The sequence below is a fragment of the Triticum urartu genome, chromosome 3, assembly GCF_003073215.2.
Source record: "Triticum urartu cultivar G1812 chromosome 3, Tu2.1, whole genome shotgun sequence".
Lineage (NCBI taxonomy): Eukaryota > Viridiplantae > Streptophyta > Magnoliopsida > Poales > Poaceae > Triticum > Triticum urartu.
The window spans coordinates 75,713,268-75,738,229 of NC_053024.1; the positions used below are offsets into that span (position 1 = coordinate 75,713,268).

The 24,962-nt window shown below is 45.6% G+C and overlaps 2 protein-coding genes across 3 annotated transcripts; one reads left to right on the top strand and one right to left on the bottom strand.

Moving 5' to 3' along the window:
• Positions 1-4,853: 4,853 nt before the first annotated feature.
• On the top strand, positions 4,854-7,977 carry LOC125542975. Of its 2 annotated transcripts, none has more exons than XM_048706215.1 (4): positions 4,854-5,125; positions 6,912-7,002; positions 7,087-7,354; positions 7,674-7,977. In XM_048706215.1, exons 2-4 carry the CDS (start codon positions 6,919-6,921, stop codon positions 7,820-7,822), a joined length of 501 nt encoding a protein of 166 aa, XP_048562172.1. In that variant the 5' UTR covers positions 4,854-5,125; positions 6,912-6,918; the 3' UTR covers positions 7,823-7,977. The 2 variants fall into 2 exon arrangements, with proteins under 2 accessions (XP_048562172.1, XP_048562173.1); XM_048706216.1 differs by having other exon boundaries at positions 4,854-5,117.
• On the bottom strand, positions 7,907-9,465 carry LOC125542974 (metacaspase-1-like). The gene is made up of 3 exons (XM_048706214.1): positions 8,993-9,465; positions 8,589-8,919; positions 7,907-8,475 (listed from the first exon to the last, which is right to left on the bottom strand). Exons 1-3 carry the CDS (start codon positions 9,363-9,365, stop codon positions 8,094-8,096), a joined length of 1,086 nt encoding a protein of 361 aa, XP_048562171.1. The 5' UTR covers positions 9,366-9,465; the 3' UTR covers positions 7,907-8,093.
• Positions 9,466-24,962: the final 15,497 nt, after the last annotated feature.

The following is a 24,962-nucleotide window of genomic DNA, read 5'->3' on the forward strand; positions in this document are numbered from 1 at the left end:
TAGGTATCGTAGCATAGGCATAGCAAAAGAGCGAGCAACTAGCAAGCAAAGATAGAAGTGATTTCGAGGGTATGGTCATCTTGCCTGAAATCCCGCAAGGAAGAAGAACGAGTCCACGAAGAAGACAAACGGACGTAGTCGAATGGTTCCTCAGAAACGCGACGTTATCGGAACCAACCCGAAGAAGCAACACCGGAAAGAAGCAAACAACATAGTAAACAACCACCACATAATCATGGCATGATGCACAATCAAGTATGATGCATGTCCGGTTTAAAGAGGCATGGCATGGCAAAGTGCACAAGCAATTCTACAAATTAAGTGGAGCTCAATATGCAACGAGTTGCATATTGACGGAACACCACATGACTTATTTAGTTCGATCTCGTTTATGAAATCGATAATATTAAATGTTATTTAGCATGGCAAGGGGTGAAGCAAAGTAAAACTACCTATCTAGGCAAGTTTAAATGAGGCCGGAACATTAAACAACAAATCCGGAAAATCCTCATATGCATTTATTAGGTTTGGTACTGTTCTGCCCTAAACACAATTTTAGAGTTGTTAAACATGCGAAGTAAGGTCACCATGTTAAACTAGGCATTTTTCCACCCCATTTACATATAAAGTTTATTAAATTTGGAGCTACGGTTATTTAGTTATGAATTAAATCATTTTAGCATGGCATAGGAGCAAATCTACACAAAACAGCAATTTAAACATTTTAAACATGGGTGAAAGTGACATATTATGAAACTAGATAAAAAACTAAGCATATTTCATATATAAATTGTTTTAATCCGATGCACGGTTGAGAAGTTATTAAATGCATGAAGTAAGAGGGTTTTTCTACAAAACTGTTTAACTGGATAAACGAACAAATTCGCAGACGCTGAAAAAACACACGCGGGCCGAAACTTAGGCGGCCCAACAGTGCAGGGGAGCTCGGGCTGGATCTGCTCTCACCATGGGCTCGGCCCGGTTCGGTGGGAAGAGGGAGGCCGACAGGGGGGGTGCGCAGCTGGGCCTCGCGCTAGGCCTGGGTGCGATCTGTCGCTGGCGCTCCAGACGAACAGGGAGGCGGCTCAACGTAGGGGCGCTCGGTCGTTCTCCTCGCTCGTACAGGAGGCAGAGGAAGAAGGGGAACGGCGGCGAGGGAGAGACGGAGGCGCAGGGGATGGAGGGCGCGGGACGGCGGCCTCCGACGATGGGCGTGCTTAGAGCGCCGAAATCGGGCACGGGCAACGCATCTTGAAGACGAGGGTGGCCATGGCGGGTCCCTCCGCAGGTCGACGGCGATGACGTGAGGGAAGGCCCTGGGCGGTGAAGGTCATTCCCGGCGGCGGCTTGGCGTGCTTCCTGTTGCAGCGGAACATAGAGAAAGAGAGACGCATGAGAGAGAGAAGAGAAAGAGGGGAACGGGCATGGCGGTGCTCATCTTCAGTGGCGAGCTCCTGCGGGCGCCGGCGGCAGCGGTCGGCGACGGCTTGCAGGGGGCTTGGCGGGGCTGTGCTCGAGGTCGTCGGCGCTGCACGAAGATGGAGGAGCTCAGGTTCCTCCCGATCTGGACCTCAAGCGAGGTTGCGGGCGCTAAGACCTGACGAGGCCAGCGCGAGCGAAACAGGGGCGAACAGGGGCCCGGCGGCATGCTTCGGCGGGTGATGGCGTGAGACTCGGGGTGGATTCGCCGGGGACTGGCCGGAACGGAGCAGGTCAGAGGGGGTAGTCGCGGATCCGGTGAGAAGCGGCAGCGCTTTGAGCTCCTAAGGGCCGGGAGACAGTGCACGGGCGCGAGGAAGAGCTTGGTGGTGTGGGAGGATTTGGATCGAGGCAAGGTGGAAGCTGCCGATTGGGGTGGTGCTGAAAACAAGGGAGAGTGGCCGCGGCCGAAAGGGAATGATGGGACAAGCCTCCTCGAATTTAGGGTTGGTCAAATATATATCTCAGGAAGATTAGGTTAGGGGCTATCTCGTCCCTCCGATCAAGATCGGACGGTCGGGAGAATAAACTAGGGAGTCCAAATGAGAAAACGGTGATGTTCTGTAGACGTTTGGGGATGATTTGGATCCAACGGTGACGACTCCCCGGGTCGGGTTCGGGACAACTTCCGGACGCGCACGAGGGGTTCGATGCACTGCGCAGAGAGGGTTTCGGGGCCTGGCGGTGATAGCGGACTATGCAGATGGACTAGAGAGGAAAGAGAGGGAAAACCCGGCAACAGTTTTCGGAGACCGAAAATGTCCGACGTTAGACCGGCTATACTGCTGCTATAGTTATCCGTTGGGGCATCAAACGATCCCCGAATGTGATGAAACTTGATAGGCGGTCTATCTACACTATAATAAGACCACACGTCAACTCTAATCCCATTCCGAGAACATTTTCCGGCCACTTATAAAATAATATTTCGGACATGCCACGGGCGGGTGCAAGTGTGTCTGGGCTCAGAACGGACAACAGAGAGAACTCGGAGACCCGGACGGATGCAAGTTTTCGAAAACATGCAGATGCAAAGCGGATGATGACATGGCAAGATGCAACACGCAAGCGAATGACAAGGCAACAACATCGAATAACTGAAGACACCTAGCACATCGGTCTCGGGGCGTTACAGGGCGCGCCAAGGGGGGGGGAATACTACTCCTAGTAGGAGTAGGTTTCCCCCTTTCCTAGTCCAAGAAGGAGAAGAAGGGAAAGAGGAGAGAAGAGAAGGAAGGAGGGGGGCGCCCCCCTTCCCCTTATCTAATTTGGACTGGGCAAGGGGGGAGGGGCGCCATCTCTGGCCGGCCCTTTATCTTCTCCACTAAGGCCCATTGTGGCCCATTAATCCCCTGGGGGTTCCGGTAACCTCCCGGTACTCCGGAAAATACCCGATACACTTCGGAACCATTCCGGTGTCCGGAATAACCTTCCAATATATCAATCTTTATGTCTGGACCATTTCGAGACTCCTCGTCATGTCCGTGATCTCATCCGGGACTTCGAACAACCTTTGATACATCAAATCACATAACTCATAATACATATCGTCATCGAACGTTAAGCGTGCGGACCCTACGGGTTCGAGAACTATGTAGACATGACCGAGACACATTTCCGGTCAATAACAAATAACGGAACCTGGATGCTCATATTGGTTCCTACATATTCTACGAAGATCTTTATCGGTCAAACCGCATGACAACATACGTTGTTCCCTTTGTCATCGGTATGTTACTTGTCCGAGATTCGATCGTCGGTATCATCATACCTAGTTCATTCTCGTCACCGACAAGTCTCTCATTCCGTAATGCATCATCCCATGACTAACTCATTAGTCACATTGCTTGCAAGGCTCATAGTGATGTGCATTACCGAGAGGGCCCAGAGATACCTCTTCGATACACGGAGTGACAAATGCTAATCTCGATCTATGTCAACTCAACAAACACCATTGGAGACACTTGTAGAGCATCTTTATAATCACCCAGTTATGTTGTGACGTTTGATAGCACACAAGGTGTTCCTCCGGTATTCGGAAGTTGCATAATCTCATAGTCAGAGGAACATGTACAAGTCATGAGGAAAGCAATAGCAATAAAACTAAACGATCATTATGCTAAGCTAATGGATGGGTCTTGTCCATCACATCATTCTCTAATGATGTGATCCCGTTCATCAAATGACAACACATGTCTATGGCTAAGAAACTTAACCATCTTTGATTAACGAGCTAGTCAAGTAGAGGCATACTAGGGACACTCTATTTTGTCTATGTATTCACACATGTACTAAGTTTTCGGTTAATACAATTCTAGCATGAATAATAAACATTTATCATGATATAAGGAAATATAAATAAGAACTTTATTATTGCCTCTAGGGCATATTTCCTTCAGAAAAACTACAGTGTACCACCCCGCGACAATCCACGCTGCTATCAATGGTTGGGACGATGTACAGAGAAGCAGTGGAGAGAAGAGAGAGGGACGACCACCTCCATCCAACTTGTTGATGCTGCCGTAACGGTGCCCTCTGCCCAACCCCTTTGGCCATGAGGATGTCGAGGGTAGCCGTGAGGATGTGCGCGCCGGGGATGCGCCGGAGGTCGGGAGGGTCGTGAGGATGTGGGCGATGACACGGAGGCCGAGGCGGTCCATGGAAGGTGGGTGGCCGGGATGAGCCGGAGGCCAATGTCGGCGTGGTAGGCGGGAAGATGAAGGTGGGGGACGGGGATGAGATGGATGCGGCAGCCGCCAGCACTATCTGGTTCAAGGAGTCGGGGCTAGACCTAACCACCTTGTGGATGCTAGTTTTGAAATTTTCGCTAGCCCTTTATTACTTTCTTAATTATTGAATTATTAGTTATTATTAATAAAAAGATTGGTCATTTTCGCATTTTTTTGAACATCAGTACAGACACAAACGCTCATATACATACGCATACACTCATCCCTATGAACACACACACGCACGCCCTACCCATATGAGCACCTCCAAAAGACTAAGCCGTCATATCATCTTGAATGTGCATCGCCGGAAATCCTGAAATAAATCCAGGAATAAATGTGAGCATCAGGATTTGACCCCTGGTGGGTTGGAGATACCACAGTCCCTCTAACCATCCAACCACATATTGGTTCGCGGCCATTTTCGCATTCAACATTTGTGTAATGTACGCTGTACAATTTTAGAATACAGATTGAGCTGTACCCCAGGCCCTCAGGCCCAGGCCCAGGCCCAGGGCGTGGAATGTTTTTCTTCTACCTACCTATAGGCTTTGTACTGGGCCGGGATGCAGCAGCCCAACACGGCCTAGGCCCCAGGCACAGAGGGCCCAGTCAACATGTCGACCTAGGCACGCACGGACGCACCGTCTCGCAGGCTTGCAGCAGTCTGGTTGCGCCGCCCTCTGCGACCTAGCTGCCTAGTTGTGGACGTCCGCCGTCCGTTCCCCTCCCGGCCTCCCTTGCCCGCCGGCGTTTCGCCTCGCGCCGGTCGCCGCGCTGCTCCGGCCGGGTGCCGCCGCGCCGGCCCTACCTTCTCCGGGCTCTCCCCCGCCCAGGGGGCCAGGACTGCCCCCGCCCCTGCCTCTGCCTACTACTACTTGCTTGCTAGAGCCAGTGCCAGCCGGCCAGGTTGCTGGGTAATTTTCTCACGCAATTTCAGTTTTAGCATGTGTATGATTAGATATGTGGAAAACTGCCACAACCAGTAACCACACTGGAAGAACCAGTTATGTCATTATGTGTCTATGTGTATCAGTGTATGCAGAAGAAAATTGAGTTGAAAATAAAACTGAAGATGAGAGATCTTTTTCGCCGGTTTTGTGTAGTTATGGGAGGCACAGCTAAAGCAACAGTTGATTTGGTACTTTTTTGTATCCAACGTACTATTATCTGTACTTTGACATTTTTTTACCTATTCCTAGGTCGTTAAGCTTCGAGTTAAAATTCATGATTTATTGGGCAATTAGGCTTTATTTCGTATGTTTTCGCATGGGGCATATTTTTTGAAATGTTATGTGATGTATTTCTTGGATGGGTTTGCTTTTGGCTCCGCCACTGCACAGTAGCGCGGACACTTCCTGATTTTTTCTCTGAAACCTAAACGCGAGAGGTCATAGCAGTTACTAATTTCTTTCCAGGAATGCTGTGCTCCGATCGTTCAATAGGTTGAAAATCCACTAGCTTATAGACTATGAAGCTGCGATCTGTAACCAAAAATACTTCAATAGGTTGAAAATTTAATTGCTTCAATCTTGATCTTCAGTAGAGGACAGTGTGATATTTTTGCGTTACAAGGGTATCAGTTGAGATGTTTTTAGCTAAATGAGTAATGTTTAGATTTGTATTAGATTATTAGAAAAGTAGCAAGAAAATGTTTTCAGTAGACCTGAGATGCTCAGCTAGTTTGCTTGCTGAAACATTGACTCTTTAAATAAGACTTGCTGGTGCCTTGTGCCCAGCTGATGGGTTACAGGGTTAGTTGCCTCTTGTATATTAAGAAAAGTGTTCTATTTTACATAAAAAAAAGTGTTCTATTTTGTAAGTCATGCTTGCAGCAGTACTTTTTTATATTTCCCTAATTACACAATTTCAGGGCATGCCATTGCACTAGTATTTTGTAGAGTGAAAAGGATTTTGCCGTGATATCCAATTAGGCTATTAAATGACCAGGACATCAGAGAACAGAGCCACATATATACTCATATCACATTACCATTGTACTATTGTACCAAATACGTGTGCCTGAAGCAGGTTGAGGTTCTTTCATATCCTGATGCTTATCGATCTATTCCATTGTGATTGCCATATGTTAATTTTAGCTACTTTTGTTCCGTTGTTAACAGTTAACACTAACTATCGTATCTATTACTCCCTCTGACCTTAGTTCAGAACTGCGACACTTATTTTGGATCGGAGGGAGTATATGTTTTCTAGTTATTATTTTAAATATTCCCTCCTTCCATCTATATAGGGCCTAATGCGTTTTTTGAGGCTAACTTTGACCAAATGTTAGAGCAATAATATATAACATGCAACTTACACAAAGCACATCATCAAATTCGTACGTGAAAGGACCTTTCAATGATATAATTTTCACATTATGCATGTCATGTACTATTAATCTTGTCAATAGTCAAAGGCGGTCTTGAAAAACGCATTAGGCCCTATATAAATGGAAGGAGGGAGTAGGACATTCAGCTTGGGGTATTTTGAGATATGTTTTATTAGAGACAAGATCTGATACTTCACAACACATTTTGTTTGTGTGTTTTCAGCACTTTGTTGCTTCTATGATGCAACATGCTAGAAACCGGAACCTTTAAATTATGTGTGTTATTTTGCTTATGAATGTATGGTATGTAGATGATTGTATTCTGAAGTGATTTACTTATATTTGGAAAATGAATTGGCATTGTTTTGCAGTTTTGTCATGGACTCTAACATGAAGCAGCTTCAAGAGGCTCTGGTTGACATTGAAACTGATGCAGAGCAACTTCTTCTGGCTAGGCATGAGGTGTGTATGGGTTGCAATTTATTCTGTTATTTTTATCATATATCAATGCTGATATCTTATAGTTTGTTCTTGTGTGAGCATCAGCTTGTGCAAAATGACAAGATGAGGAATGATAACAGGGAGGCGTTGACAGCCCTCCGGAAAAGAGCCAGGACAACCAAAAGTAGTGTTCCATCTCCCTTTGATGTCGTAATGAAAGAAATGGAAGGAACCTCAGGCAAGCAGCTGGTAAAGGAGATATGCTCGACATGTGGAAACCACGACCCCAAGGAACATACCTGGCTAATGTTTCCAGGATCAGATATTTTTGCCCGTGTTCCATTTCATGCAACACACACTATTCTGGAAGAAGGTACCTTTTTTTCATATGGATCTATGAATTCGGTGCATTTTGTTCCTGTTAAAGTAGGTTTGATGCATGCAAAGCCTCAAAATCCAGGAGGGTTTATTTCAAGTTTACCCAAAAGTCTGTTGAATTGCTCCTGTTCACCGCATGAATTCCTTATACCTGGTGAAAAGTAGTGATCTGATTCCGTAATTGTGTCATAGTTGCGACATTTTCTTTGCATGCAAACTTTTAAAGTAACTGTTACAGAAGGTCAGGGTTAGCAAGCTTAGACCGTTACTAATGATTATGCAATTCCTTATCGCATTTCTTCATAATGTTGCAGATCAAGAACGCCTGGACTTCGACACCAAGAAGCTGCAAAGCTTTGTGAAGGAGAAGTCATTTCTGATATCCGAGAAAGGCGCCCTTGCTGACAAGATCAGCCCTGGAATCGTGAAATCCCTCGTGAGCCTCACAGATAAACCCAAGTAGCTAGGCACATTACAGGAGGCAAAGGCAGCTCGCCTAACTGCCGAGTAGTCCCTATGAAAATTCACACCTCAACTGTTCGATGCGTTCAGCAACTGAAATGTTGTTTCTGGAAACATGTGATATTACTCAGTGATATTGATTCTACTGCAGTACAACTGAAATGTCCCGTTCACTTTGCTCACAAGTGCAGTGCAGCACAGGACAGGACGACAGCATCATTGGTAAGGCAAACGAATTACATGACTCCGAAGAACTCCGGCGCGAGGCAGAGTCACAGGAGAAAGGGCTTCCGGTAGATGTCGAACATCTCTGAAGAGCAGAGCTGAGGCTCCTGCACGGCGCTGGAAGTGATCATCTTGCGGACGAAGGAGCCGATCCTCCCGGGGAGGCGGCGGCCGGTCCCCTGGCTGTCGCGGATCGTCGCCCTCATCGCGCTCAGCAGCCGCCCGTAGGTCGTCCCTGGCTCGGACTCCACGGCCCTGATGAAGCTGTCCGTCATGGCGCCGATGGCAGCGGTATCGGAGAACCCCTGGACGCTCGACTCCGACGACTTCTGGTCGTCGTTGCAGCCGCTGATGGAGATGGCGAGGCCTCCGTTGGTGCCTTTCGGCTTCCCCGGACGGACGTGGTTCTCCCACTGCCAGTACCCGGTCCTTGGATGGATCACAGCAAAGATTCACTCACTCGTCGTCAAGATCAGTAGATCAGTCACAGCACGGTCTGGAAGAAACGTTGCGGGTGCACGTAGTAGGCACGTAGTACGTACCTGGAGAGGCGGCAGAGGTAGCGGAGGTCGAGGATGGTGCCGCTGTGGCAGGTGTCGATGATGGCGTGGAGCTTCACGCCGGGGCCCAGCGGCCGGACGATGGTCTCGTTGATCTCGTCGTCCAGGATCTTGCCCTTGTCCTCGAAGTCCAGCGGGCACAGCGCCTCGTTGTACCCGTCCACCTCGTCCCCGGCCGTGTCCAGCTTCTGCACGCCGTGCCCGGAGAAGTGGAACACCAGTGAGTCGCCGGCGTCGCATCCTGCGACGAGCCACCGCATCGCCCGTAGCAGGTTCTCCCTCGTCGGCACTCTGCTCGCGTCGTCACTCTCCTCTGCCACAAGCACAAACACATCGATCATATATAAGATGATCAGTTACACTTCTCGCTTCTTGATCATCACTACCGGTGAGGACGAGGATGGAGTCGCCGGGGAAGCCAAACTTGTCGCAGAGGAGGTTCCTCATCAGCTCGACGTCCTTGCCCGTGCCCTTGAGCTCGTAGGAGGTGCCCGTGTAGCTGACGCCGACGAGGACGGCACGCTTCTTGCCGCGGGACGCCGGGTAGCCGGCCGGCAGCTCGAGCCTGGCCGAGCTCACCGCCGACGGGGGCGCGAGCGCGCTCGATGCGCTGCCCACGCTGCGGTGCCGCTCCACGCGCGTCACGCGGCGGCAGAACGCGCACCGGACGCCGGAGCTCGGCCCCGCCGGCGGCGCCGCGATGCCCGCGCCGCAGTGCCTGCACCACGACGCCATCCTCGGCGGCCCGGTGTTGCCCATCCCGCGGATGAAAGCTGAGCTCGCCGTCGCCGAACTATCACATGGAGATTGGGATGCTGCATGGGGCCATTCTGCCTTGAGAGTGGCGATATGCCAACGTCGGAGGCAACGCAACGCTACCTTTATTCCAAGAGAACACTAGTTAGTGGCAGGCCCTGTCAGCTGCTCTGCTTTCGACGTGTGGTTTGGCATGAAAGTACGATTCTTGCCATCTGAGGGTGGCTCAGGGAGAATACGATTCTTGTCTCACACCAAGCCAATCTTGTTGTCAAGACTGTCTTTCGGCCCAGTTGTGTTCACGATGTTAGGTATGTTAGGCATACGAACACATAAAAAAGTTTTTGGAATCGTGTTATTTTCTGCTCCCTCCTCTGAGATCAAACCGTGCATAGTTTGGTCAAGTTTGTAAGAGGCATCATCGACAACTACAACACTAAATAGATCTTTATCTTTACCTACTAATAAAGCAGATACTGCTTCTGGTCGTACGTCGTTGGCATTTTGCAAAAAAACCTGCTGATTTAGGTATTCAACCCGCAATCCTATACTATCCAAGAAAACGTTTCGTTTATGCAAGAAACACCCTACGTTTTTTAGTATTCAACCCATGGTCACGCCCCAACGATCACGCACGCACGCAAACGGGATCTACGGGGCGATTCAACGAATTATAATCGGGAACTAAGGAACAAATCCTGACCACGATTTATAGAGAATTCGCACCAGGCATGAGAATTAGACTCAAAAAAGAATAACACAACATGATGGAAAGGCAAAGAAGAGGTCAAATCCACACATATTCGAATGATAATGAAATACGACAGCACTGACGGCGCGAGCACTGCAGTGTTGGAGACGGGCAAGGGCACGGCGCAGTCCCGGTTCTTGCCATGGATCGTTGAGGAGGAGCCGAGGAGGGTTCCGCAGCGGTCGTTGACGCGGGCGTGATGGGGACGAGATCCGGCGGCGGCGCTCCAGATCTGGTGGTCTGGAACGGGGTGCCAGCAACTTGGTGGTCGTTGACGCGGGCGTGATGGGTACAGGAACTGTCAGCGGCACTTCGGATCTGGTGGTCTAGAACGGGGTGCCAGCGACTTGGCTTCACATCGGCCTGCATGCATATGCACTCCATAGAATTAGAACGAGACGAGGAAATGAGAGAGAGAGCAGGACGGGATCCGGCGGCCGCGCTCACTCATGTGGAACGGGGGCCACCAGCGACTTCGGAGGCTTCACATCTGGGCCTGCATGCAGTCACCCGATTGAACACGCCGGCAACCTGGGAACGAACTTCGCCGAGCAGCCGACTCATAGCGCTAAATCCCGTTGGCTGCGCATTTCGGTGGAAGCACGGGATGAGAAAGAGAGATGGAGCTAGAAGGGGCAAGTCGCGAACCGCTGCGAGGAAGGCGAAGAGGAGAGGGGCCGGCTCGGCTGGCTTGGCTCCCACTTCGCTCCGCCCACACGGAGTCCACCGGTCAGAGAGATTTGAGAGAGGATGAGAGATGAAGCGAGAGAATAGGAGAGATGGATGGGAGCCGGATCCTCTAACATTACAGAGCAAAGTCAAGGCTAGACATCCCTTCAGGAAACGGACGCGGAGTCGCTAAAAAAAAGAAAAAAGAAAAAAAACTCTTCCGACTCCTCTGCCACCGCTGGGCGCTGGTACCGCCCAATCCTCGCCCGCGCCGCCGCGATTCGCCGAACTCGCCCGTCCGCGCAGCCCGCCAGCGCCGCTCCTCCGTCCGCGCCGGCCGTCCGCTCGCGTGCCCTCCGTCTGCGCCGCCCGTCCGCATCCTCCAGTCGTCGGCGGCACCTCCGTCCGCGCCGCCAGCGCCGTACCTCCGTCCACGCCGTCTGCCCGTGCCGCCCCTCCGTCTGCGCCGCCCGTCCGCGTCCTCCAATCGTCGGCGGCACCTCCATCCGCGCCGCCTGCGCCTCTAACTTCCTTCATCGCAGGTCAGTACTGCGTGGATCAACTGAATTGCTTATATCTTCTGAATACTTGGTGCGTGGGAAGTGCTTAGTAGCCACTGCATCTTTGAACCAATTGGCACTGATTTGTCTTGTGATTGGTGATATGAAAGGATACAAATTGCGAATCATAAAACCCACCAGGTAGCAACATAAGAGAACTTAGTAAATCCTTACATTGCCAAAATAATTCCTGCCTTACTAGCTACCAATAGAGTACAAAGTGCAGCAGCCAAAATAATTCCTACCTTACTAGCTACCAGGACACCACCATTCAGAATGTGTTAACATCTATGTCATTAACAATAGGAGCTGTCAGCAGATTGGTGAAACTTTCCATGAACTCATATTTTGCAGTGCTTGCTTCCTTCGGTTTTGGTATTGGTTTGGTCTTTTTTGCAGATTTTTTTGAGACAACCTTCTTTACTGAACTAGTCTGTGATGGTATGTTCTCCTTTTCTCCCTGCTGGCTGATGGGACAATCTTCTCTTTCTTTTTTTGCTGTGGTCGCAGATGGTGTTTTCCTCCTCCTCTTGTGTTGCCTCTCAAGGAAACCTAATTTTCTTTTAGAGCCTTTCTTCTCAACCTCTTTTTTCTTCATACGTGCAACACTCAACAATTCATTTGATGTTTGAGTCACTTGTGTACCACTCAACGATTCATTTGATGATTGAGCCACCTGGACATGGCATCTGTCTTCAACATTAGTTGTGCGTGCACCCAATAGTTCCTTCACTTGCTTAGTAGCACTAATAAGTGCATTCTCGATGACAATACAACATTCTTCAGAGTTGGCTGCTAGAGTTGCCAACTCACAACACATGTGTATAAGAAAATTGTATCGGGTGATGGCATCCAACTTTGGATTTTCAACTACAGTCCGTCCACAACAATCTTCGATGGATCATGACCGTGCTTCTCTTGTCCATCGCTTCAAAATGTAGTGTGCCGGCAACAACTTGATATTCATTAAATCAAGAACTTTCAAAGCATGAGCACACAAAATTCCTACTCTCTCAAACTTCCCACAACTACATGAAGCCGTTTGTTGGTGATTGTCTCCAACAATTTTGTATTCTTCTTCAAATGTTGCATATTGCCCATCAATAAGCCTTCCAATCTTAACCATGTATTCATTGTCTCCAGGTAGCATATGAGCACTTGCTGCCATTGACCTCCCATATTCGGTTTGAAAAGCTTCAAATATAGCAGGAGTATAAAGACTACTGACTTGTTGCAACATTGGTGTGGGGATTTTGATTCTAGGTAGACTCTTCCTAGACTCGTACTCTGAATTTATCTCAGTGTCTCTTTTCACTTTCACGGCTCTTTCAAAATGATGAAAAAAGCGGTTGATATCTAAATCTGACTTGAGATGATTCTTGAGGTCATTGTTCAAACTTTCACTCAGTTGTGTGCTTCGCATTCCCAAAGTGAAAGCATCTCTCATAAAACATTCTGCCCACTTCTCCTTTACCTTATAAATACTATCCATCCAAGTTTGCTTTTTCACCTTGGTTCTCATAACATTAAAAGCATCTTCAAATGTTTCTCGGTCTTCGTATTCAAACATACAAGCACTGAAATCTTTGAGAAGAGATGATTCATTTTCCTCATTATCTCCCTCATCCACATCGTCTTTGTTGTCTTCACTATTCTCTTTGCTGGGTAGGTGCTTGATAGCATTTTGCATAATGTGGAAAGTGCACAGCCCATGTATTGACTCTGAAAAAATATGCCCAACTGCCTTCCCCATAGCACTATCTTGGTCAGTAAATATGGTGCGTGGCTGCTTCTGGTTATGTACCGACAAGAAGGCATGAAATAGCCATTTGAAAGATTCGAATGTCTCGTCATAGAGAAGTGAAGCACCAAATACTACTGTTTCTCTGAATTGATTGAATCCAACAAACACACCAAATGGCCTGCACTCTTTATTTGTCCCAAAAGTAGTGTCAAAGGTCATAACATCACCAAAATGAGCATAATCTATAATCATTTTGGCATCAGCCCAGAATATATTTGTTATTTGTTCCTCACTGTCCAACTGTATAACAAATTGAAAGGAAGGATTCTCAATGGCTTTGTCTTGAAAATACTTCAACATACTTCTAGCCTCACCATACTTCAATTCGCTTTGGCGCTTTGTTCGCAAGTGGTTCTTGTGATCTACGCGTGTGTAAGTTAAACCAGCTGATCCACCAACACGTCGACTAGCAAATTCATGAGCATTTTTTGGTGCAATACCAGAGTCATCAGCTATTTCAATTTCAAAAGCTTGCACTTTAGAGATCCTTCTTTGTGATGGCAACAAGTGGCATGCTTCTGGCAGCTGAAGCATGTGATTATGTTCAAGACAAAGATCATATATTTCATAATTTCCGACTTCACGGTCTATTGTAAGAGACATACGAACCTCACAATCAGTTCTAATTTCAGCTCGGCCTGTCTTAGTTAGGTTGTCTCTTTTATCTGCAGACTTCTTCCCCTCTTTGAAACATACATATCTGCATGAAGTCACTACACCATCAAATTTACTCCGATTTGTAAACCTCTTTCTAACACTGAATCCCATTCTTCCTCCATAGTACCTCCAAAAGTCCCATGCCTCATCCAAATTATCGAATTTCATGCCAAGTTGAGGTTTCCAGCGAGGTGTGACATTTGCCCTATAAAATAAACAAGTAAATATTATTCTAACTAATCCATACAAAAGAAAGAGGAGAGGTGCAGATTTGTTTCATGATATAATTGCTACATAGTGACACCAACAAGAACTGGTTTAACATGTGCAACTCCTACTGAAAAGATCCATAAAAAGCAAAACTTACTTGTCTGGATCTTGATTCTCCATTGATCAGCCTCTAAATTCTGATTTTGATGTTGTATTTGATCAGGCCAGGTGCTTGTTGTGCTGATGCTCCAAAAGAGAAAAGGAAAAGAGCATTTTGGATGTGCTGATGCTCCAAAAGAGAAGAGGAGAAAAGCAGTATTGCTGTGCTGGGAGTGGCAGATGCTCCAAAAGAGAAGAGGAAAAGAGAAAAAGTGAGGTGCAGTACAAACAGTGGAGGGAAAAGTGGAGAAGAAGTGGAGGGAAGCAACTCACGGGTGTGGTTTTGGCGCCAAGCTGGGTGACTTTTCCCTCCAAAAGAGAAGAAAGAGAAAGAGCAGGTCACGTGCATGAGAAGGGAGAGGTGTTGTGTGTCCGTTTTCTGAAGGGATGTCTAGCCCTGACTTCGCTCTGTAATGTTAGAGGATCCGGCTCCCACCCCTTGTAGCACCCGCCACATTCGTCCCCCACCCCGATTCGGTCGAGTTCTTGCCACCGGCGACTATAAATCAGCGAATCTACGACCGCCGCCGGATTCGACGCACCTAGTGTCTATTATTCTTTCAATACACATTGTATACTCGTCTTATACACATGTATCATTTTTTATACACGTTGAACACTTCTAAATTACATGATGTACACTTTTTAAAATATATATTTTTGAACATTTTTTGTATACATGTTAAACATTTTTCAAATACATGTTGAATATTTTGAATGGCATGAGTTTTTTTCATAAACTACGCAAATATTTTTTATATTGTATACACATTTTTTAAAACATCACAAATAAAATTTTGAAACATGTTACATTTTTCATAAAATATAACATACATTTTTTCTGATCGGCATGCAACACTTTTTTTGAATTACATGAACAGTTCTTAAGATGTCACGACATTTTTTTGAAACGCATGAACTTTTTTTAAATGTCATGTTCATTTTTTCAATTATGTCAATTTTTTTATATTGTGCAAATATTTTTTTAAAATGCCACAAATATTTTTTTGGATGATATCAACACTATTTTTTGAATCATGTGATGGATGTTTTTAAAAATTTATAAGAAAATATTTTTCTGTTTTAGAAACATAAGTAAAAGTAATGAAAGAATAGAAGAAGAAAAACACACACGGGAGAGCCAGCCCCCCCCCCCCCCCCCCCCCCTCGTGTGTTGGGCCGCCTCATTTAGGGGGCGCCTAAGCGAGTGCATCATTTAGCTCACAACAGTCGAGAAATAGCAGCACCTCTTCTTGCTGCTCTCCCAAGAGGCCATCTCAACTTCTTTTTCAACTCCTTGTTCATGGTGGGGTTCCTTCTCAATGCTTCCCCAACAGTACCTAGGCACACATAGAGCTCCGAATTGAAATAGCAATCATGCGTCATTCAAATGCATAGGAAGCTCACAGAGGAGTGAATTCAGCTCGGTTTGAATGGCACGTGCATGTGCTCAAGTCATGAGCCCACGTGAGCCCATGGTGATATCTATGGGATGCTCCGCGTCATCAATATCCTATCACAAGACCGTAACCTAACTTGTACTCACTACATCTCTGAAAAGAAGACTTATAACTTTTGGCTGAAGTCAAACAGTGCAAAGTTTGACAAAATTTATATAGAAAAACATATCAAGAAGTGCAACACCAAATGAATATTATTATTTTTATATTATACTAGCAAAAAAGGCCCGTGCGTTGCAACGGGTGATCACAATGAACCCAATTGTGATCAATCCCAAGATGATGCACTGATCCACCACCTAACGCACTATCTATGTAGGCTAGCATTAACTGGCAAACTCATGTGGAATCAGTTATCATAGATGGATATCATAATAGATAACGACCAACAGATGAAGAGGTTAAAAATATCACTCTAAGGCCGGCTCCAACACGAGAGCATTTAGAATCCTGAGCAAATTAAGATGCACAATCATACGGCCCTTGCAGCTACATTGCGTATATTTTTTTTTAGTCTGACTCTAAGTTATGTGTTGATACCAGGAAAGTAGTCGGGACGATGCAAAATCTACGAGGATTTTATTCCTAGTGCCTGCATTGTACGTGCCCTAACCACGTTTCAAGTGGCAACAATTTTAATTTTCTAAAAAAAAAGACTTGACTTTTCTGAACTCTTCTTGATCATCTACACCCATATGGCAGGGAGCCTCCCAAAGCTCGGAAGAAAAGAGCAATCGCGGTGAGGCAACATATGTTTGTTCCGTCGTGGACATCTTCGAGTGTTTAATAATTCATTTAAAGTATTTTACAAAATTACCAAAATATTTGAATTCTAATGATTTTGATTATGTAGTTTTTTTTCTAATGGTAGGTTTGCTCTATTTGGAGGACGCGGCTAATCTGCACCCGAGCTCATATGCTCCCACATGAACAGTAAAATCGAAAAAAATTCAAAAAAATTCAAAAAATTCCAAATCTTTTTTGAGAGAAACATTACAAAAGTTCTAAGTGCCTGCAAAAATTCGTCATGAAATCACATTCCTAGAAGGCGTGGCAAAAAAAAACAAAAATAGTACTCTGAAAAAGCTACTTTCAAATGCATTTTGAATCACTGAATTTGTTTTTTTTGCCACGCCTTACAGGAATGTAATTTCATGATGAATTTTTGCAGGCACTTACAACTTTTGTCAATGTTTCTCTTAAAAAAATTTGGAATTTTTTGAATTTTTTTCGATTTTTTTTTCAATTTTACTGTTCTTGCGGGAGCATATGAGCTCGGGTGCAGAATGGACTTTTTGCTATTTGGAAGATTATATTTCATTCTCAATATTTTCTTTTTGCACTATTAAGTTTTGGTCCAAACACAAGAAAATATTATAACTCCCGTGCGGCTGAGCGGCCTACACGTACCTACACGTACACCCATCAGGCCCATCACTTATACCTCCACGGCTCCACCGCTGGTTTAACCATTCGTCTCCATCGCTGGCTTATCCATTCGCCCCCACCAAGATGCATCTGCATCCATCTGGAGCCGGATCCTCTAACATTACAGAGCGAAGTCAGGGCTAGACATCCCTTCAGGAAACAGACACACAACACCTCTCCCTTCTCATGCACGTAACCTGCTCTTTCTCTTTCTTCTCTTTTGGAGGGAAAAGTCACCCAACTTGGCGCCAAAACCACACCCATGAGTTGCTTCCCTCCACTTCTTCTCCACTTTCCCCTCCACTGTTTGTACTGCACCTCACTTTTTCTCTTTTCCTCTTCTCTTTTGGAGCATCTGCCACTCCCAGCACAGCAATACTGCTTTTCTCCTCTTCTCTTTTGGAGCATCAGCACATCCAAAATGCTCTTTTCCTTTTCTCTTTTGGAGCATCAGCACAACAAGCACCTGGCCTGATCAAATACAACATCAAAATCAGAATTTAGAGGCTGATCAATGGAGAATCAAGATCCAGACAAGTAAGTTTTGCTTTTTATGGATCTTTTCAGTAGGAGTTGCACATGTTAAACCAGTTCTTGTTGGTGTCACTATGTAGCAATTATATCATGAAACAAATCTGCACCTCTCCTCTTTCTTTTGTATGGATTAGTTAGAATAATATTTACTTGTTTATTTTATAGGGCAAATGTCACACCTCGCTGGAAACCTCAACTTGGCATGAAATTCGATAATTTGGATGAGGCATGGGACTTTTGGAGGTACTATGGAGGAAGAATGGGATTCAGTGTTAGAAAGAGGTTTACAAATCGGAGTAAATTTGATGGTGTAGTGACTTCATGCAGATATGTATGTTTCAAAGAGGGGAAGAAGTCTGCAGATAAAAGAGACAACCTAACTAAGACAGGCCGAGCTGAAATTAGAACTGATTGTGAGGTTCGTATGTCTCTTACAATAGACCGTGAAGTCGGAAATTATGAAATATATGATCTTTGTCTTGAACATAATCACATGCTTCAGCTGCCAGAAGCATGCCACTTGTTGCCATCACAAAGAAGGATCTCTAAAGTGCAAGCTTTTGAAATTGAAATAGCTGATGACTCTGGTATTGCACCAAAAAATGCTCATGAATTTGCTAGTCGACGTGTTGGTGGATCAGCTGGTTTAACTTACACACGCGTAGATCACAAGAACCACTTGCGAACAAAGCGCCAAAGCGAATTGAAGTATGGTGAGGCTAGAAGTATGTTGAAGTATTTTCAAGACAAAGCCATTGAGAATCCTTCCTTTCAATTTGTTATACAGTTGGACAGTGAGGAACAAATAACAAATATATTCTGGGCTGATGCCAAAATGATTATAGATTATGCTCATTTTGGTGATGTTATGACCTTTGACACTACTTTTGGGACAAATAAAGAGTTACAGGCCATTTGGTGTGTTTGTTGGATTCAATCAATTCAGAGAAACAGTAGTATTTGGTGCTTCACTTCTCTATGACGAGACATTCGAATCTTTCAAATGGCTATTTCATGCCTTCTTGTCGGTACATAACCAGAAGCAGCCACGCACCATATTTACTGACCAAGATAGTGCTATGGGGAAGGCAGTTGGGCATATTTTTTCAGAGTCAATACATGGGTTGTGCACTTTCCACATTATGCAAAATGCTATCAAGCACCTACCCAGCAAAGAGAATAGTGAAGACAACGAAGACGATGTGGATGAGGGAGATAATGAGGAAAATGAATCATCTCTTCTCAAAGATTTCAGTGCTTGTATGTTTGAATACGAAGACCGAGAAACATTTGAAGATGCTTTTAATGTTATGAGAACCAAAGTGAAAAAGCAAACTTGGATGGATAGTATTTATAAGGTAAAGGAGAAGTGGGCAGAATGTTTTATGAGAGATGCTTTCACTTTGGGAATGCGAAGCACACAACTGAGTGAAAGTTTGAACAATGACCTCAAGAATCATCTCAAGTCAGATTTAGATATCAACCGCTTTTTTCATCATTTTGAAAGAGCCGTGAAAGTGAAAAGAGACACTGAGATAAATTCAGAGTACGAGTCTAGGAAGAGTCTACCTAGAATCAAAATCCCCACACCAATGTTGCAACAAGTCAGTAGTCTTTATACTCCTGCTATATTTGAAGCTTTTCAAACCGAATATGGGAGGTCAATGGCAGCAAGTGCTCATATGCTACCTGGAGACAATGAATACATGGTTAAGATTGGAAGGCTTATTGATGGGCAATATGCAACATTTGAAGAAGAATACAAAGTTGTTGGAGACAATCACCAACAAACGGCTTCATGTAGTTGTGGGAAGTTTGAGAGAGTAGGAATTTTGTGTGCTCATGCTTTGAAAGTTCTTGATTTAATGAATATCAAGTTGTTGCCGGCACACTACATTTTGAAGCGATGGACAAGAGAAGCACGGTCAGGATCCATCAAAGATTGTTGTGGACGGACTGTAGTTGAAAATCCAAAGTTGGATGCCATCACCCGATACAATTTTCTTATACACATGTGTTGTGAGTTGGCAACTCTAGCAGCCAACTCTGAAGAATGTTGTATTGTCATCGAGAATGCACTTATTAGTGCTACTAAGCAAGTGAAGGAACTATTGGGTGCACGCACAACTAATGTTGAAGACAGATGCCATGTCCAGGTGGCTCAATCATCAAATGAATCGTTGAGTGGTACACAAGTGACTCAAACATCAAATGAATTGTTGAGTGCTGCAGATCTGAAGAAAAAAGAGGTTGAGAAGAAAGGCTCTAAAAGAAAATTAGGTTTCCTTGAGAGGCAACACAAGAGGAGGAGGAAAACACCATCTGCGACCACAGCAAAAAAAGAAAGAGAAGATTGTCCCATCAGCCAGCAGGGAGAAAAGGAGAATATACCATCACAGATTAGTTCAGTAAAGAAGGTTGTCTCAAAAAAATCTGCAAAAAAGACCAAACCAATACCAAAACCGAAGGAAGCAAGCACTTCAAAATATGAGTTCATGGAAAGTTTCACCAATCTGTTGACAGCTCTTATTGTTAATGACATAGATGTTGACACATTCTGAATGGTGGTGTCCTGGTAGCTAGTAAGGTAGGAATTATTTTGGCTGCTGCACTTTGTACTCTATTTTCTGAATTTACCAAATGTTCTGAATGGTGGAGTATTGGTAGCTAGTAAGGCAGGAATTATTTTGGCAATGTAAGGATTTACTAAGTTCTCTTATGTTGCTACCTGGTGGGTTTTATGATTCGCAATTTGTATCCTTTCATATCACCAATCACAAGACAAATCAGTGCCAATTGGTTCAAAGATGCAGTGGCTACTAAGCACTTCCCACGCACCAAGTATTCAGAAGATATAAGCAATTCAGTTGATCCACGCAGTACTGACCTGCGATGAAGGAAGTTAGAGGCGCAGGCGGCGCGGATGGAGGTGCCGCCGACGATTGGAGGACGCGGACGGGCGGCGCAGACGGAGGGGCGGCACGGGCAGACGGCGTGGACGAGGTACGGCGCTGGCGGCGCGGACGAGGTGCCGCCGACGAACTGGAGGATGCGGACGGGCGCGCAGACGGAGGGGCACGCGAGCAGACGGCCGGCGCGGACGGAGGAGCGGCGCTGGCGGGCTGCGCGGGACGGGCGAGTTCGGCGAATCGCGGCGGCGCGGGCGAGGATTGGGCGGTACCAGCGCCCAGCGGTGGCAGAGGAGTCGGAAGAGTTTTTTTTCTTTTTTCTTTTTTTTAGCGACTCCGCGTCCGTTTCCTGAAGGGATGTCTAGCCTTGACTTTGCTCTGTAATGTTAGAGGATCCGGCTCCCAAGGGGTGGCCCGTGGCATGTCGTGGCCAGTGGAGGCAACTAGGGCCGGAGTGCATGCGGCGCGGGGTTGGGTGGATGTGGCCGCCGGTGAAGGGGATCACTTATTATGGTGGGTGGGCAGCTGAGTATATATAAGAGTTAGGCTGGCCAAAGAGGATAACTTTTACTCCTCTAAAAGTTTGAGGGGATCGGCTAAGTGCAGTTACCCCTACACAACCGCACACCTTACTGGCAACAACGCTCTATCTCACCGCTGTGACATCTGTGCACCTCCACCGTCGCGAGCTGCACTACCACCTGGGACCGTGGCACGGCGATAGGGGGCGAGTGGTCGCAGGCTGCTTGGGCCCGGCGGGTGTGACAGTGCCGGACAAGGCAGCAGACCACGCTAGCGATGACCGTCGCCACCGCCACGACCACTCCCAAGGCCACCGCCACGCCATGCAGGCGGCTTAGGAAGGGCTATTAAGTTGTGACCCAAATTCATATAATGTATAAAGGCTACGCCCCGTGCCAGGGACGCATCGAACCTTTTTGGCGCTCCTATTCCTTGCTGCAGCCATGACCCCTTTCTCTCACGTTTGTGCACAATCTTTATCTTTCTCTCCATCCCTTTATACAAGTTCTGCTCACAAACTGTTAGTGGATTTAGCTGGTAGAATGGGACTAAAGTTAGGATGTAATAGTAATGAGATAAATACCACAGTAGATGTGGTTCGGAAATTGGAGCAATCTAGAATTGATCTATTTATGTCCAGTAAAGTAGTAGAGATGTAGAAGAATCTAATTCTAGTACTCTTTTGCATGATATACCTGAAGACAGTGAACATGAATATGATTGCAAAGATAGCGACGGCGACAATTTGATTAGAATTATTTTTTGTTTGGGAGGGAATAGCGCTGGTAGATTCAGTAGAGTAGAAGTAAGGGTTCATAGAATTCCTGTAGAGAGTAAGAAAGGTACGGGTAGAGGAAGTAGAAGGATATAATTGTGTTGTGCTCTTTTTTTTGTTTATCGCTTTTTCATCTGGTTTTTCATATGGTCTTAATGACCCTGGAAAAAAAAAGAATTTTGTTATCAATTGTGTTCATGAATATATTGCGGGGTTTATGGTGTGCGGGGGGAGGGGGGCGGTAGCCTCCCGGTATGGATCTGTATCGAACCTTTTTGGTGCTCCTATTCTTTGTTGTGGACATGACCCCTTCCTCTTGCGTTTGTGCACACTTTTTATCTTTCTATCCATCTCTTTAAGTTCTGCACCAATTTATAAATAACAACATCACTACTCAACAAGTTCTGAATTTTAGAACTGCAAGGTGAACACAAATTGCAACGAATCGATTTTGTCTACCAGAACTGCAATAACTGCAGGGTTGTCCTAGACATATATCTCAAATTACGAGGAAGATGACAGAGAAAAATGAAGGGGTTCTAGATAAATTGGACTTTGGGAATGAAGATAAAGAGAATCATGAAGTGGAGGACAGTCTGATAGGATATGACAGAGAAGCTTGCTATGTTAGGGCATCTCCAGTGGGAACCTGCAAATTTCCTTCCGCATCCGTCTGCGAACACGGGGGATCAGTCCGCGGGCATGGATGCGGGAGGTTGACATCCAACGCTGCTGCATATATTTCAATTTTTTTTTCAACAAACTGGATGAAATTCATGCAAATACGGCCGGATTTCGTACAAACATGACGGATTTCATACAAACATGCGGATTTAACTATATTTAGAACCCAAAAAATACCTGCCCCCTATGACGGCGGCGCCCGGTATCCAAGCCCATGTCATCCTCCTTCCGCCGTCTCTATGAGCACCGACGATAAGACCGATGAAGTGAAGATGCGGCCTCCGGCGAGGAAGAGTAGAACACGAGAGACAGATCGGCCCACATGGGACACCAGGCCCCACCGCCTCATGTGGCCTACTCATCCTCGGAGAAGTCGCGCCTTGTCCGTCACCGGTGGACATGAGGTCCACGAGGGAAATGGTGGCGCCTTGGCTGTCGTCGTCCCACCGGGCCGGCTAATGGTTCGTTGGCGGCGTGTAGCAGGCATAGCTAGCGATGTTCTCCTCCACAATCGCCTGCTGCTGCGCCTCCACGGCCGTCGCTTCCAGACGAGCGGCGCCTTGAGCGCGGACGGCATCGTAGATGGCACGGTGCTCCGCGATGAAATTTGGGTTCGCCACGGCCTCCTCGCTCGCACGCTCGTCTAGATCTGGCCCTCCTCCCGGTTTGCAGGAGACATTGCGTCCGAACCGCTCCGCAGACCGATATAGGTCGGTATTGAATTGGCTTCCGCGGTCCGGACAACGTGGTCCAGGCAGTTGTGGGAGGCTTACGCGTCCGTTTGAAGATGCGCTTAGTGAGGACATGGGATTCAGTACACAGGGGATTGTCGATATGTTTGGCGGAGAGCCATCTGCTGAGACCGGGGAAGTTGCGGTACCTGACAAGAGGCGTACTGCGGAAGCGCTTTGTTGACTTAAATATGTGTGTGTACTTACAAATAATGTAAGAGAGGCAAAAGAAAAGAGGGGGCTGTGGAAGAGAGAAGGCTAAGTGACAGAAATGTGAGGGACAAAGCAAGGTGCCATTTATCTATACACAAATATTTTTTGTTAATGCAAGATTTTTCTTAACACGTAATTTTGGTGCATGTTCAAACGAACAAAACTGTTTACCAAATTACCAGTGGCGGAGCTACGCTAAAATCCTTGGGCGGGCAAACAGGCCAGATTAAAGCTAACCTTAATAACTTTTCTATTAAAAGCCTCTTAATCTTCACTATTTGGTGCTATGCTGGGCGGGCCATGGCCGGGTTTTGCCCCAACGTAGCTCCGCCACTGCAAATTACCATTAGGTTTTCTTTTTTTTGAGAAGAACCAAATTACCATTAGGTTATCGGTTCAAATTATATATGTGTTTCCAAAGTTATATTAATCTTAGCCCCCGTTCTATTTCTCTTTCTTACTAATATATAGTCCAGTTTTGTTTTACATTTTGTAAGATATATGGTCCACTTTTTCTTTGTACAGCGGTGTGCATCACATGGCATTAGTGATCCACAGTGATGCGTCTGTATAACCATTTGAATATTTAGCAGTGCTTTCACTTAATCCATGTGAGCTGAATGATGCACTCACCTTAGGCGCCCCCTAAATGGGTCTGCCCAGCATGTGTTTTTTTCTTCTATTCTTTCATTACTCTTACTCGTATTTCTAAATTGATACCATTCAGAAATGAACATGAGATTTAAAAAAATCATGTGTTTCCAAAAAATGCCGTGACATTTTAAAAATTGTTCACATAATTCAAAAAAATGTTGCATACCATTTGAAAAAATGTACGTTAGATTTTATGAAAAATGTTACGTGTTTCAAAATTTTGTTTCTAATATTTTTCCAAATGTGTATACAATATAAAAATTCACATAGTTTAGAAAAAAGTTTCATGCCATTCAAAAATGTTTAACATGTATACAAAAAAATGTTCAAAAACATATACTCCGTCCTATCCTTAGTACAACTTTAGTACAAAGTTGAACTAAAGGAGCGTCAATTAATATGGATTAGAGAGACTAACTTTTTTTTAAATGTACATCATGTAATTTAAAACATGCTCAACATGTATAAAAGAATGTTACATGTGTAAGAAAAATGTACTATGTGTATTAAAAGAATAGTAGACATGTGTTAAAAAGGAAAAGGGGTGAAAAGATAAGGAAAACCCGTGAAAACCTAAGAAAGAAGAAAAAACAAATAAACCGATGAAAGGCAATGAAAAGCAATAAGAAAAACACATTTCTTTGGGGGGGGGGGGGGGGGGGGGGGGATAAATAGGCAAGAAATAGCCTCGACTAAAAAAAGTAGGCAAGAAATAGCTTGGCTAAAAAAAATAGCCAGGAAATAGCGTGACACTCATGAATGGATTTCATTCGGAATTACTGCACCTACGATCTTTCCAGTCTGATTTTTGTGCAATGATCAGATGGATGGCTGTGGCCTTTGATAGGTGAATACTGACTGTGATTGCATAGTACCATAA